Genomic DNA, 15,446 nt, shown 5'->3' on the forward strand with positions numbered 1-15,446 from the left:
GTTTGGAGGAAGTTGAGGCATTCAGTCTTGATGCTATTAGCTGGATATGGCAGAACCTATCTCAGACTGGCTTAAGGACAAGAGGAAACTTTCAGCTCCTTTCTCTAAAAGGCCCGAGGCCTAGTTCCAGGCCTGGCTGGATCCAGGTACTCAAAGGCTGTCCCAGGTCTAGTTCCAGGCACTCAAACAATGTCTCAGGAATCTCTCTCTCTCTTTCCTCTGAGTGGCTTCATTTTTGGACATGCTTTCCCCAACTGGTTGCAAGCTGGTCATAGCAGCGCAAAGCTTTTATCTCACCAGTTTAGGAAACAGAGTAATAATTGTAGCAGAAGACATGGGGAAGGCTCTTGATAGTCTTGTGTGGACCTATACCCATCTCTGAGCCAGACACTATGGCCAGGAGATGTGGTTCTGAGATTGGCCATGGTGGGTCATGTGCCAGTCAGTCCTGGAACCCACCTGGACTGAGGAGAGGGGATGGTTTCCTGAAGAATTAGATTTCTGTTCTGCAAACTGGCACTGGGCAGACAAAAGCAGAAGCTTTACACTTCCCAATCTTGAGATTCTCATGTTTAAGGGGAAGGAAAAGGAGAAGGCAGAAGAGCAAGTACCTGCAACAGACAAATGGTGTTTGGGGTGGGATTGGATCCAGGGGACTTCACTATGGTTTCAGTGTGGAAGTGGGGATGTTGGATATAGCATAGGTTGTAGTGTGATTAAAAAAGTTGAGAAAGGTGAAGGCTGAGAAACAGGGCCCTGGATTTGTAGGCCAGAAGGAGTCCACTGTATCTCTTTCTCTTTCTCCCTTCCTTTGTTTCGCTCTTGGCTTGACCTGTCCCTTTTTTGCCATGTCTCCTTGTCTCTCTGGCATGTGTCCCTTCTTTTTGTCCACTGAGTTGGCGGGAATGGGGATTGGGCCTTTGGGTCCGGGTGGCAGAGGTGGATCAGGCTCGGAGTGTCTGGGTCCTCTTCTGGGCCAGGAGGGCCCCCTGGGGGCTGGAAAAGGAGAGGACAGAGAGGGTGTCTGACTGCAGCCTCTCTCCACCCCTCGCAGTGTGTCAGATCCTGCCTAAGGGGGTCGTGTCTGTCCTGGGGCCCTCCTCCAGCCCTGCATCTGCCTCCACTGTGAGCCATATCTGTGGGGAGAAGGAGGTGAGGTGGGAGTGGGAATGGGTGGGGTGAGGGCTGGGGAAGAGGGAGCAGGGTGGAAGCAAAAGCTCCTTCTCTGTTCAGATCCCTCATGTCAAGGTGGGCCCCGAAGAGACACCTCGCCTTCAGTACCTTCGCTTTGCGTCTGTCAGCCTGTACCCCAGTAATGAGGACGTCAGCTTGGCGGTCTCCCGAATCCTCAAGTCCTTCAACTACCCCTCGGCCAGCCTCATCTGTGCCAAGGCTGAGTGTGAGGGGGGAGAACTGCATGTTTTTTTTTCCACTCAGCCTAAAAAATGCCCCTTCGTGAGAGATCCTGAAGGGTGACACAATCCTCAGTCCCCCTGGTTATAACCCCTGGGACCCAGGACCCAGACTCTCCTGGGCCCCACCATCCCTTCCCGCTCAGAACCTGTTTCCTTCCCTATCCCTCCTCAAAAGAGACCCATTTGGCCAGCAGATACTTGCTAAGCACCTATTGTGTGCAGCAACCATGTACTCTGCAGTGCCCAGTGCTAGGTGCCACCCCCCCCCCCCCGCCGGCCATGAGCATTCGTGACATGGAGACATGCGGACAGTAGGAGCACATCACTGGGAAACCTGACCCAGTCTGGAAGGTTCAGAGCCAGTGTCCTGGAGAAAGGGATGTCTGAACTGGGCATGAAGGGTAAGGAATTATGAGGAGGGCAGGAAACTGCTCTGAGCAGGAGCAGAGGCAGAGGGTCCAGCTAAAAGATGCCCATGGCAGCTGGCATGTGAGGAACAAGGAAGCAGGAGCCGTGGCCAGGGGCTTGGCCCCACTGGGCCTTATGTTTCATCCTGAGGATGATGGGAAATGTGGAAGGTTCCCTGGATGTGGGGGTGGGGGAGGGAGGCGGTGGCGACGGGACATGAGCAGGTTTGTAGCACAGGGAGATGTCCAGCCATGGTGCAGAGTGGCCTGGAGAGTGACTTGAGGGTGGCAGGTGGACAGGGTTCAGGTTGGTGCTGAGGTGGTGATATCTGAGTTGGAGGGGACAGAACAGATTTGAGGAGAGGAGTCAATATTGAGGGACCAGGTATAGGGGGAGGGGAGAGGGGAGAGTAGTGGTGACAGCCCGACTTCTTCCTGGAGGAGGAGGACTGGAGTCTAGTGGGGGAGTCTAGTGTTGGTCGTGTTTTCGAGACAGTCAAGTGGAGCTTCAAGTAGGCTGGTGGATTTGTGGGTCTCTCTGAGCAAGAAAAGAGATAGTGCTCAGTAACCTCTAGAAGGAATTCATCTTTCCAGAGGTATTTATTGGACACCTGTCGATGCCAGACCCAGTTCTTGGGATTAGGGACAGAGCAGTGAGGGGAACAGAAACTCCTGCCCTTGTGGAGCTTATATCCTGAGAGAAGGTAGACTATGGACACCATAGAAGAGTAACTTCTATAGTTGGAAATAATGAGTTCTGTGGAAAAAACGGAAGAGGATAATGGGGGTGCTGGAGCAGGGGTGGCATGTACCTTCAAATGGAATGGTGAGCATGGGCTGTCTGAGACAAAGACTTAAGGAGGGGAAGGATGGGGAAGAGCATGCCAGGTAGAGGGAACAGCCATTGCAAGGGCCACGGGACAGGAGTGTGGTGTTCTCGTATATGCAGAACACTGAGGAGGCCAGTGTGGCTGGGCCGAGTGAGTGAGGTGGAGATGAGGTCAGCGAGGTGACCAGGTCCTGGGCACATCCCGTGGGACCTTGGGGGCCATTGTGGGGATTTTGGCCTTGATTCTGAGTGAACTAGGCAGCTGTTAGAGCAGGGGGTTCTTAATAAGGGGTCTATGAGCGTGAATTGAAATTTTAAAAAAACATGGTTCTTGTGGGGACATGTTGGTGCATGTGTGATATATTTATTAAATAATATACAGTAGAATGTGGACTTAGTAAGGGGTCCATGGTTTTCACCTGACTGGCAAAGGTGCCCATGGAACAAAAAAGGTTAAGAACTCCTGCGTTAGAGGATTTTGAGCAGCAGAGGAACATACCCGATTGACATCATTCTGGCTGCCATGTAGAGAATAGACTGGGGAGGGGTGGGCGGTGTGGCTGTTCCAACAGGCAGGAGATGGTGGTGGCTTGGGCCAGGGTGGCAACAGTGGCAAGGTGCAGTGAGGTCTGATGTGTTTCAAAGGCAGAGTTGATGACAAGCTTCATAGAGGGATGGGTGTGGGTGTGAAAGAGAGGAAACAAAGCTGACATCAAGATGTTTGGCCTGAGTGATTGGAAGGATGAAACTGCTGTGCTCGTCACAGGGAGGGCGACCTGGTGGTTTTGGCAACAAGAGCAGGAGATTGTTTTGGGGTGTGTTGTGTTGGAGATGCCTGTTGACGTTGCAGCAAGACTTTCAGAAGGTGGCAGGAGACATGCTTCTGGATTTCTGGGGAGAAGCCTTGGGTGGAGATTTTAATTTGGAGGACCCAGAGTCCCGAGGGACCCAGTTGTGTGCTGGACAGCTGCCCCCACTCCTGAGCTCTCCCTCCAGCACCATCCCCAGCCACCACACCCCGTGCCCGGCACACCAAAGGGCTTCCACCCTGGGGGCTGACCCTGACCCCTTCTCAGGCCTGCTGCGGCTGGAGGAACTAGTGCGTGGCTTCCTCATCTCCAAGGAGACGCTGTCAGTGAGGATGCTGGACGATAGCCGGGACCCCACGCCGCTGCTCAAGGAGATACGTGATGACAAGGTGTCCACCATCATCATCGATGCCAACGCGTCCATCTCCCACCTCATCCTCCGGAAGGTGGGCTCCCCATCTCTGATTCCCTGAGGGAGAAGCAAGGCACCTGCAAGCAAGTCACCCCATGCCCAGGGACCTCAGCTCCCCAAGGGCCCGGGGGGTTGTTGAGATCCATTTAGAGCAGACAGGCAGATGCAAGTCCTAAAGTTGACCTCTCAACTTGACCACTTCCTGGGGACATGATCCTGGGCAGCCACCTCCCTCTGGGAAGTGAGGACACTAAGAGTTCCCACCACAGAGGGCCATCCTGAGAGCCAAATGAGGGAAGGGGATACGGGGTGCTTAGGCTCATGCATGGCGAGCCTCTGCCAGCAGAGTGGGAGCTGGTGGTCAGCTTGCTGACGTATGCTCTGCACTGTGGCGTGTGCTATTTCCTGGTACTTACCCCACCCCAACTGTGCAGGTACAATGAGCAATTGTAGATGAAGAAGTTAGGTGGGGTGCACAGGGGAGAGGACTGGCTTGGGGTCCCCCAGGAGGGGCCCACACACTGCCCATCTGTGACCACTACTCGTTAGCCATTATTTGCGTCCCTGATCTTAATTTTTCTTCATAATCAAATTTGTATTATTTATCTTTCTCCAGTGTCTTTTTTAATTAAACCATATGTCACTGCTGAGCGTAGTTTTCAGGAGGTATGAACAGAAACTGTAAAGCTCACGAAGCAGGACAGTAGAGGGAAAGATTCTTGGGTTTTGGATGCAGGCCACCCAGGACTGGCACTTCGGGTCTAACCTCCGAGCTCGTGCCCAGTTGTCACTTCTCCCTTGGAGGACACTTCTCATCTATAGAAGGGGGCTGTCACCCAGGGGACAGGTGTCTAGCCCAGATCCTGCCACCCAGGAGTATATAGAGGATGTCATTAACATTATAATTATTGTAGGGGGATAGGACTGGGCTCCGCTGGCATTCCCATCTTCTCCCTGAGGACTGTGAGGAGAGGGAGCTCAAAACTTAAACCTAGAGATTCCGATTGGCTGCTGTTTGGATGTTGCACAGTGCCTTTATGGAGTGCAGGGGCCACTTTGACCTCATGACCCTACTGAGCCCTCCCTGTTAGCTGCTCAGCTCTGCTTTGGGGTAGAGCAGGTAGGAAGGGCTCCCATCCTCACCCTGACTGTCCCTGAGGCATCCCCTTGAAGGGGACTTCCCAGAAGGAAGTTGTCTGGGTTCCCCCATAAGGGAGGGTGTTCCAGGGCTCCATTCTCTCTTCCAGTAAACTTAAATTCTACCTGGGTGCCAGGCAGGCAGTGGGGGCAGAGCTTAAGTGGTCAAAGTCTCCCCCTGCTCTCACTCCTCCTCTCTCTCTGTCTCTGGGGTCTCTTCCTGAGTTTCCAGTGTCTTCCCAACAGGCCCATCTCTAAGTCTCTCTTCTCTCTGGTTCTTCACTTACCAGGCCTCAGAGCTGGGAATGACCTCGGCCTTTTACAAGTACATCCTCACCACCATGGTGCGTAGTCCCTACCCCTGTTTGACCGCCCCCCCCCCCCCCCACACACAGGGTCTGTCCCACTTGGCTCTGGTGCCAGGCCTCACCACCTTTCCTTGGGCCCAGGACTTTCCCATCCTGCATCTGGACGGAATTGTGGAGGACTCTTCCAACATCCTGGGCTTCTCCATGTTCAACACCTCCCACCCATTCTACCCTGAATTTGTGCGCAGCCTCAACATGTCCTGGAGGGAGAACTGTGAAGCCAGCACTTACCCAGGCCCTGCGGTGAGCACGTGCCCTCGCCCCCAACCCACAGACGCCCTCTCATGCCCTGACACACACCTACTTACAGGGCCCCTTGCAAACCTTGGGCAGATCATGCTCAGAGCCCACAGGGGATCTCAGTCACCCAGAGTAAATGCCACCAGGCCTCACAGTGGGGCCCTGAGAGGATCTGACTGCATTTCCCCCTACTTTTTTGCTCCCTCTCTCCTCTAGCCACACTGGCCTCCTCAAGGTGCTCCTAACACCGCCAAGCACATGTGCTCCTCAGGGCCTTTGCACTTGCTGTTTCCTCTGCTAAGCACGTACTTCCACAGAGAGCCAGTGGCATGCACCCGCAATACCAGGTCTATGCTCAGATGTCCCCTCTATGGTTGTTCTTGGTTCCCCATATTTTAAAAATCACAAATTATCCGATGTTCAGCCCTCTTCCCTGCCTTATTTTTCTCTATACTACCAATCTTTGCATCTTTGCTCGTCTTAAACCTATGTGGTTTACTCTATAATTTGCATATATATTTATATATGTAAATAGAGATCGATTGTAAGTTCCATGAGAGCAGGGGTTTCTGTCTGTTTTGTTCACCATTGTATCTCCAACACCTAAAACAGAGCCTGGCTCATAGTAGGCTTCCTATGTTGAATAAACGTAAACATACCAAAAGCGCATATTTATGTGTATTTGTTGACATGCTCACACGCCAAGGTTCTGAGGCTCCACTCAGAATGCACACGGACACGGAGCCACATTCATACGTACCCCTCCGCGCGCCTGCAGAACTCGGGTGTCTGTACCTTCACACATACAGTAGAAGCGCACGCTCACGCACAGAGAATCAGAGTTGTCAGTCACGGCTAAGGGGCCAGTGTGGACCAGGCACTTATTTTGTGCCAGGCGCTGTTCCAAGCCGTAACCTGCATCATCTCCTTGAACTTTCACCATTTCCCTCAGAGGCAGAGATTGTTCTTACCCCTGTTCAGGGGAAAGAGGTTCAGAGCAGGCAGAGACTTGGCTCCAGGTCACAGAGTCAGAAAGTGGCAGAGTTGGACCTCTAGCACAGAGCCACCTGCCCCCCAGGCCAGGGCTCAGGCCCATCCTGCTCTCCTGCCTCCCTGGAAGTCACCCACCATGTGTGGACACAGATGGATGTACTCTCGCCCACTCGCTTAAACCCTCAGACACACTCCCAGGCTGTGGCCACCATCATCCCACCTGCACTGGCCTCACAAGCACAGTTCTCAGACCCATGCACAGTCCCCCTTGTGAGTGACACAGCTGGTCACTCAGGTGGACCCTCTCAGGCCCTTCCCTGAACAGACACGCAAGGCCATGCACCACCCAGGAGAGCTCCTCCTGCAAAGGTGTGGACCAACGAGCACACCTTGCCCACTGCTGCCCCCTCATCGCCCCACCCCAGACACCCCCTTCCTCACTTCTGACCCACTTGGGCTCCCCAGTCCTGGAGAGAGACCGATCTGAGGGTCTGGGGCGAGCACTGTGAGGGTTTGGGGCTCCCTGGCTAAGCCTCCTCTTTCCTGTCTTGCCCCACCTCTGTGCCCACCCCCCAGCTGTCCGCAGCCCTGATGTTCGATGCCGTGCACGTGGTGGTGAGCGCCGTCCGTGAGCTGAACCGCAGCCAGGAGATCGGCGTCAAGCCGCTGGCCTGTACCTCAGCCAACATTTGGCCCCATGGGACCAGCCTCATGAACTACCTGCGCATGGTGAGCCGGGAGCAGAAGGGTGGGGAAGGGCAGGGCGGTGCCCCCTCAGGACTGGGGCACTTACTCTTTTGTCCCCCATGCCCCGGCCCCTCTCTGCCCCTCCCCCAACCCAACCCTGTTCCCACCCTCTCCGGGCCTCTGCCTCATTCTTTCCCTCTTCCCTTTTTTGGCCTTCCTCTGCCTTCTGGGTTCCTGGCCACCTGGGTCTGGCTCTTTCTGTGCGGCTTTATTCCCACCCGCTCATCCCCTGCATATTGTCATGCTTTCTTGCCTTTGGTGCTTTGCCGACCCTCGCCCTCTCTTGTCCCTCCACCTTGGGCTCCTCACCTCTCTCTGTGGGTGTTTCTTCCCTCTGGGCCTTTCCCACCTCTCCCTCTGCCCTGCCTCCCACCCTGCTAGGTAGAGTATGATGGGCTGACCGGGCGGGTCGAGTTCAACAGCAAAGGGCAGAGAACCAACTACACCCTGCGCATCCTGGAAAAGTCCCGGCAGGGCCACCGAGAGGTGAGCAGGCCCAGGCCACCATAGAGCCCTGGCAGGTGGGCAGGGCAGGCCCAGGGCTGTTTTGTCTCAGGCAGCACCCACACTGACCGTGCCCTCTCTGCCCCAGATTGGGGTGTGGTACTCGAACCGAACCCTGGCCATGAACGCCACCACCCTGGATATCAACCTGTCACAGACATTGGCCAACAAGACCCTGGTCGTTACGACCATTCTGGTGAGTGACCCTAGAGGGGGAGCTGGGGGATGGCAGAGGGGCCCAAGTGCTGGACCTTTCCTGAAAGGTGTCCTGGGCTCAGTCCTCATTTCCACTGTGAGTTGGAGGATGCTGTGGCTGGTGCGAGCCCACAGGCCGGTGGAGGGGTGTGACGCCCACATCTGACAACCCAGGTGCGGCCCCAGCATTGCCCTCCTAACTGCTACCCATGCAGGAAGGAGCACAGGCTCTGCTCGCAGACCCAGAAACAAGTCCAGACACTGTCACCAGAGGGCCCCACCTCAGTGAGCCTGTGGTTTGATGGTGGAAATGGTTGTGATGGTGGGCATGGGAGGCTTGGATGGAGCTCCTGGCAATGTCAGGCATGTGGGAAACCCTTGTTGGTCACATTTACCAACCAAATGTGTTACCATGTGCCAACTTCTTCAAGAACCATTTTGAAGATGCAGAAACTGAGTTTCAGAGATGGGTGCAACCTGCCCAGGGTCACACAGCAGGTATGTGGCACAGCCAAGACTGGAAGCTGTATCTGTAAGGCTCCAGAGGCAAAGTCTTAACCCTTAGCTCCATCACCAGCCATGGGCTTTGTCCTATGGCTCCTGGTGCTGCCTCTCCCATATTTTAGTAATAGGGAAACTGAGGGTCTTGGAAAGGACAGGGATTGAAAAACTGGAGACATGGTGCTCTTTGTACATCCACAAACTTTTGTGGTGCTCCTGTTCAATACCAGGCACTGTTCTAGGCCCTTTACGGGTATCATTCTGCAAACCTCACAGCTACCCCAGAAGGCGGGTCGTACATTCCTGCTTTTGAAGATAAGGGCCAGGCTCCAGAGCCTCTGCACTCTCCAATGCACCCTGCAGCTTTCTGCCAGGTCTTCAGTCCACCAGCCATGGAGGAGGTCTGGGTGGGGTGACTTGCAAAGGCTGGAGAGCAGGAGGCTTCCTGAGGAGCTGGGCTTGGAGTCCAGCCATGCAGGTGGCCGTGCTCCTCATGAGCCACCCCAAGCCTGTGACCCACGGGCACCATTGTCAGCAGGAGTCCCTGAGTAACTGTGAGCTGGGCTAACGATGCCTGGGCGTGCTGAGGTTCAGCAAGGGCTCCCTAGGGGTGTTGGTGACCCCTACAGCAGCGAGTCACAGAGCTGTTTCCTTGGCCTCTTAGGGAACTCCTGATCCACAGTGAACCTTGTGTCCCTCTGGAGAAGGGCCATTGATTCTGTTGGGGAAGGACAGATACCTGCAGACAGGAAACCAGACCACTGTAACAGCCTCACATCGGGGTGCTGAGGGCTGGGCCAGGCTGGCTGGGGAGAAGTCTGTACCTCTGTGTGTATGGCTGTGGTCAGTCCCAGAGGCCTTCTGAGGGTGGAAGAGATGGGGTCCTTGGTGGGGGACCAGGGGCAGAGGTCAGGGTGGGGATGTCAGGAGAGGGGAGCCATGACCTTGGGGGGCTTTGAGTCTCTTTCTCACACTTCTTTACCCATCTCCCCAAGACCCAAGAGCTAATGCTGTTCTCTCTCTGACATTCATTCCTCTATTGATGGAGCCATTCATTTGTGCATTCAGCAAACATCTACTGCAGCTTCTCTGTGCCACAAAAGTGAGACACAGGTGGTGTTGTGGTTTCCCTGCCATGAGTGGTGTTGGGGGAGGGGGATCCCAATCTGATGGAGAAGACAGCCTTGGACACTATCGTTCCAGCACAGGGTAAGGAAGACTGTGGGACCCCCAGAGACCGGAGAGACTAACCCAGCTTTAGAAGACTTGAGGGAGGCATCGTAGAGGAGATGGTGGTAGATGGGATTTTAAAAGTTGCGTAGAAGGTGGGTACACAAAGAAAGAGGAGTGGGATGACCCAGGTAGCAAAACAGCAGAAGCAGAGGCCTCCTTTAATCGTTTGTTTTTAGTTTCAGTATATTTTTATTGAAGTGTAACATGCACACAGAAATATGCATCAGAAGTATACCACTCACCAGATTTTCATGAAGTGAACTTACCTGTGTAATGAGCCCCCCCACCTTCCTCAGAGCCTTCTTGTTCCCCTTTCCAGTCACTAACCCCCTAAGAGTGACCACCATCCCAGCCTCTCACCATGAGTAACTTCGCCTGCCTTGAAGTTCATATAAACGGCATCATACTATGCGTTCTCTCTGTGTCTGGCTTCTTCCACTCAATGTTGTGTATATGAGATTCATCCACATTGTTGCAGATAATTTATGCTTATTGCTATAACTTCTGTTATAGGAGTGTCCCACCATTTACTTACTCATCAAAAGTAGATGGGCATTTGAGTTGTTTCTGGTTTTTCTTAGGATTATTTGTTATAGGAAACGTGTCTTTCAGTGAGCACATACATGGTTGCCTTTTGGGTATAGACCCGGGAGGGGAATGGGTGGATCACAGGGCAGATACCTCTTTGGCTTTCGTAGATGCCACCAAAGTGTTTTCCAAAGTTGTCACACCAATTTATGTCCCTCCCAGCAGAGAATGAATAGGAATCCCAGTTGTTGCATGTCTTCACTAGCATTTGGTGTTGACTTTTCTTTTCCCTTCAGCTCTTCTGGCGTACTTCTGGAAGTACCTCCCACATCATGGTTTTCACTTGCATTTCCTTAATCCCCAGGGAAGTTGATCACCTTTCTGTGTTTATTGGCTACTTGGAAATCCTCTTCTGGAAAGTTCCTGGTGAAGTGAAATCTTGTTCTTGTTTTAAAAATTGGGATATATGACCTTTTTGTTGATTTGTGTGAGTTATTTATATATTCTGATGCAAGTCCTTTGTCAGATTAAGTATTACAAATATCTTCTCCCACTTTTTGGCTTGCCTTTTCACCCTCAATGGTATATTTTGATGAGATTTGATTTTTTAACTTAACAAATGTCCTGCTTATTAGTTATTTTTCCTTTATGGTTAATGCTTTTAGAGTTTAAGAATTATTTGCCTACCCTGAGGGTCATGAAGAGTTTCTCCTATTTGTTTTTGAAAAACTTGATTATTTTGCCTTTTACATCTAGACCTGCAATCCACCTGAAATTGGTTTTTAAGTATTCTGTATGGCAGAGGTCAGAATATATTTTTTCCCTATGGATGTTTAATTGAACGGCACCATTTATTTAAATGACTGTTCTTTTCCCCCTTCACTTCAGGATTTATGGTACTTGCCATAAATCAAGTACCCATGTATTTGGGGGTTGCTGGCCTCTCCATTCTGTTGCCTATTTGTCTATCCTTGCTCTACTACCAGAGTGTCTTAAATACCATAGCTTTAAGTTAGGTGTGACAGTCCAGTGGAATAAGTCCTCCGGTCTTGTTCTTTAGGATTGCTTTGGCTCTTCTTGACCCTTTGTCCATATAGATTTTAATATACTTCAATGTTTTGTTCACTCATTACATTGGTGGAAGGACAGAAGTTATAAACTACTTAAAAGAGCACAAAGGGCATAAGGAGTAAAAAACCAGTCTCCTTCCTTCCCAGTCCCCCACTTTCTTTTCCCAGAAGCCATCACCCTTCCTAAATGTCTGCACATGTACAAGCACAGCCCCACTCTTTTTTTTCACAAAGCATAGCATGTTGTACAAGTTGTTCAGTACTGGGTTGTTTTTTTTTTTCTTCTTAATATATCTTATAGACCTTGTTATTTTAGTAGGTGCTTGAGATTCTTTTATGACATTGACAATCTTTTCACCAAATTAGGTTGTTTCCAGTCTTTGTTCTTGCTATAAGCCATGTTGCAATGATTCTCTTGGACCTGCTTTTTTGTCTGTAGGTGCACAGTCTTTATAGGATGAATCCTTAAAATCAGACTTAGTAGCACCCCTCTGTCTGTCTGCTGTGCTGGGCTTCAACATAAAGTTCTCCTGGGAGAAATCTGGAAGTCTTGGATTAAATGTTCTCCAAGGACCCTTCAGTTCTGACCATCTATGGCTCTTCTTGAGTCCTGGATCATTGTGTTCTGACCTCAAGTTCTCTTCACAGGCTTTAGTCTCTGTTTCTAGCCCTGTTAAGCTCAGACCCCAATTCTGGGCATTGAACCCAAGCTTCTCCATCTTGAATTTGGGGAACAGCTTGGCATGGTAGAAGGAACAAGGGCTTTGGAGTACGCAGCATCTGGGTTCTGAATCCCAGGTCTGCTGTGTCCCCTTCTCACTGCCCTGCTTTGGCTGAGTGGCCTTGGACAAGACACTTTGTCTTGCTGAGCCTTGATTCCCGCCTCTGAAAACCAAGAGAGCTGTCGAGAGCCTTCCAGCTCCAACACTGGGTGCTCGTCTCAAGGAGTCTTGATTTCTGCTTCTCCACCTTTGCTACCTGACCTGAATCCCTGGCTCTGTTCCTGGCCTCCCCAGTGTCTAATTTCTGATCTGTCCACTTGAGCTCAGTCTAATACTAGGCTTAAGAGTAGAGCTTTGAAGGCAGGCTGACTTGGCTATCTCAGCCTCTTACTACTCCGGACTTCAGTGTCCTCATCTTGAAAACAGAGGTAATAATACCGACCTCCCACGCTGACAGAAGAGCTGTCACACAGCAAGCCCACAAGAAACACTAGCTGCTGCCGCTATTATTAGCATCATTTCACATTCCTGCTCACAGTTCCACAATTTTGGATTTGAAAAGGCAGCTTGAGAGAGAGAGGAGCACTGCCTTTCCCCCAGCCCATTGTCCCTCAGCTGTGGGACTCAGGTCCTGGCCTCCTAGTAGGACATTCTATAGCTATTGCTTTGTAAAATACACCTGAAAACCTAGTGACTGCAAAGAATAACAATCCATTATTTCTCACAATTCTCTGGATTGGCCGAGCAGTTCTGCTGGTCTCTCCTGGGCTTACTCATCTGGCTGTATTCAGTGGGTGGCTTGAAGGTCTAAAATGAGTGTCAGTGCTGGCCCTTGGCCTGGGCATCTTGGTTCACTCATCCTCCAGGAGGCTAGCCTGGGTCCCCTTACATGTGGTCTCTCCATAGAGTTCCAAGTAGGCAAGAGAAGGATTTGTTCCTGAGGTCTAAGTGCTAGAATTCACATGCGTTCTCTTTTGCCACATTCTAAGACAAAGTAAGTCCCAAGATCAGCTGAGATCTAAGGGGTGGTAGACCCGACTCCACCTCTCAGTGGGAGAAGCTGCAAGACACTGTAGCCCAGTTCACAGAGCTAAGTAAATTATCTGTTGAATGAGTGAGAGGTCACAGAGGCCTCAGTTTCTCTATTTGCCAAATATATCTAATAAAATCTCCCAAGTAAGATCATGTTAGGATGAAGGTCATATAATCGCAAGTGCAAACCTCAGGCAGGGTCTGGCACTCAGCAGGTTCTCAGCGCACAGTGACTATTGTGGTTATCCTTGCCAAAGCTCTTCTCTCCTGGCTTATGAAAGGCTGTTTCCTAAGTTCTTTGGTTCATAAATCTCAAGTGACACTGCACAAATAACGATTTGGATGAGTATATCAAGTTAAGCTTCCCTTATGTTACCATCATCTTCATATGCCTCTTCTTAGTAGCACTTTGAACTGCCCTCTCTTTGCCTTTACGCAGCATGATTGGGTCAGAAAGAAGCATCAACAGGGCAAACCAGCCCCAGATGAGAGATGGCAAACTGACAGATGTGTTTGTTGGTCTGCAGAGCATTTTTTCAAAAAAATTGGAATTGGAATTTGACTTAGTTGCTAAGCTTTGTAATGGGGAGATTTTACAAAACAATCTAGGTTTCCAAATTCTCTTAAAATTGGACCATCTGGTATCCGGCCCTCTCCTTCATGCTGGTCCTCAGCTGGAGGTAGGTCATAGGGGTGGGCATTATCTTCTTTGTTGTCAAGTGGCAGACCTTGACCCCTTCATGGATCATAAAGTCCGTTTGGTAGGTCTTGACCAGTCACGTGAAAAATGAAGCAGAGCAGAACAGAAACTGTGAGAATGTGTTGCCCATAGTCACTAAGGGTGTGGAGTGTTTTGTGGAACTAATTCTAGGTATGTGTGCCTATGCATGCATATGTGTATGTGTGTTGGGGGGAGAGACTTGGGTTGCAAAGTAAAATGTATTTCTTACTGTGGCTCTTACTCAAAAAATTTGAAAGCCCCTGTTCCAATTTGGCTCAATCTCCATCTAGACCGATACTCTCTTAAATTACCTGCCTCCCTGGTGACATTTGAGCTTGAGACTGATGATCATCAGGTTGGCTGGTGAAGATTGAAACAGCACCTTAGGATCTGTTAGTGGCTGGTAGGAACCGTGTATTTTTCCCCTGGCTCTCAGTTCTATTCCCAACTTGGCATTTGTAATTGAGGAGTATGTAATGAATCTGCCAGACCCACTCTGCAAGCAGATGCCTGGTCAACTGCCTAGTCCAGGGGCCACAGATGCTAAACCTCTGACCCCTGTTTCCTCCTCTCCTCCCCCCAGGAGAACCCGTACGTCATGCGCCGACCCAACTTCCAGGCCCTGTCTGGGAATGAACGCTTTGAGGGTTTCTGCGTGGACATGCTGCGGGAGCTGGCGGAGCTGCTGCGCTTCCGCTACCGCCTGCGGTTGGTGGAAGATGGGCTGTACGGGGCACCCGAACCCAATGGATCCTGGACAGGCATGGTTGGCGAGCTCATCAACCGGGTACGGCCGGGCCGGCGCTGGGGAAGGGGTTGCCACTGGCTAGGCAGCAAGTCTAGTCTCAGAATCACCCTGGCACATGGCAGAGAGTAGTAGGTCTTTGAGGGCTCCTCATGCCTCCTCAGCCCAGTGCCAGGCACATAGTGCTCTGGAGTGGAAATTGGGCCCAGGACAGAGGTGGTCAAGGGCAGCGCAAGGGCAGAGCTAGGAGACCTGGGACTGTGCCTCGTTTGTGCTGTCCACTCAGCACCTATTGGGGACAGCCTTCTGGTACCCACACATTCAGTCATCCAGTGGGGTTTGTTGAGCACCTACTGTGTACCTTGCAGTGTGCTGGGCACAGGATACAGAAGTGAGCACAGCTGACCTGAACCCTCCTTCAAGAGCTTAGAGACTCTTTAGTGTGCAGAAAAGCTTCACAGCACAAAGTGAGCTGAACTAATGATGGGGAGAACTCAGCGCAGGAGCCCAGAGGAAGCTCCTGGCCCAGCTGGGGCATCTTGGGAGGGCTTCCCGGAAGACAGTACTCCCAAACTGCTTCCCAGAGGGTGGGAAGGTGTCACTAGGGGAAGGGGGCATGGGAGAAGGGGGATGCATTCCAAGCAGAGGGAATTGCATTTATAAAGGCTTGGGTGGGGGGAGAGAGTGGAGTGCACTGGCTCATCCAGCAGTGCCTTGAGTGTGGGCAGGATTTGGATGAGGAGTAGGATTGAGAGTGGGGCGGGGGGTTTTGAGGGTACAGTGGAGGGTGCAGAGGGTTTGAATCATTTGAGTCATTGAATTATTTGAGTCATTTATT

The 15,446-nt window shown here is 51.5% G+C and overlaps 1 protein-coding gene across 7 annotated transcripts in view; it reads left to right on the forward strand.

Moving 5' to 3' along the window:
* The window catches only part of GRIK5 (glutamate ionotropic receptor kainate type subunit 5), a 55,859-nt gene that overhangs the window by 9,295 nt on the left and 31,118 nt on the right, over positions 1-15,446 (forward strand). For all 7 annotated transcript variants that reach the window (XM_058280342.2, XM_058280339.2, XM_058280343.2 and 4 more), the window contains exons 4-12: positions 1,055-1,152; positions 1,234-1,399; positions 3,728-3,906; positions 5,300-5,353; positions 5,459-5,620; positions 7,187-7,339; positions 7,739-7,843; positions 7,950-8,057; positions 14,447-14,650. In XM_058280342.2, the coding sequence (XP_058136325.1) occupies positions 1,055-1,152; positions 1,234-1,399; positions 3,728-3,906; positions 5,300-5,353; positions 5,459-5,620; positions 7,187-7,339; positions 7,739-7,843; positions 7,950-8,057; positions 14,447-14,650 (1,229 nt within the window). The remainder of the gene's footprint in view (positions 1-1,054; positions 1,153-1,233; positions 1,400-3,727; positions 3,907-5,299; positions 5,354-5,458; positions 5,621-7,186; positions 7,340-7,738; positions 7,844-7,949; positions 8,058-14,446; positions 14,651-15,446) is intronic.

This window comes from Dasypus novemcinctus, chromosome 18 (assembly GCF_030445035.2).
Source record: "Dasypus novemcinctus isolate mDasNov1 chromosome 18, mDasNov1.1.hap2, whole genome shotgun sequence".
In the NCBI taxonomy this organism is placed as follows: domain Eukaryota; kingdom Metazoa; phylum Chordata; class Mammalia; order Cingulata; family Dasypodidae; genus Dasypus; species Dasypus novemcinctus.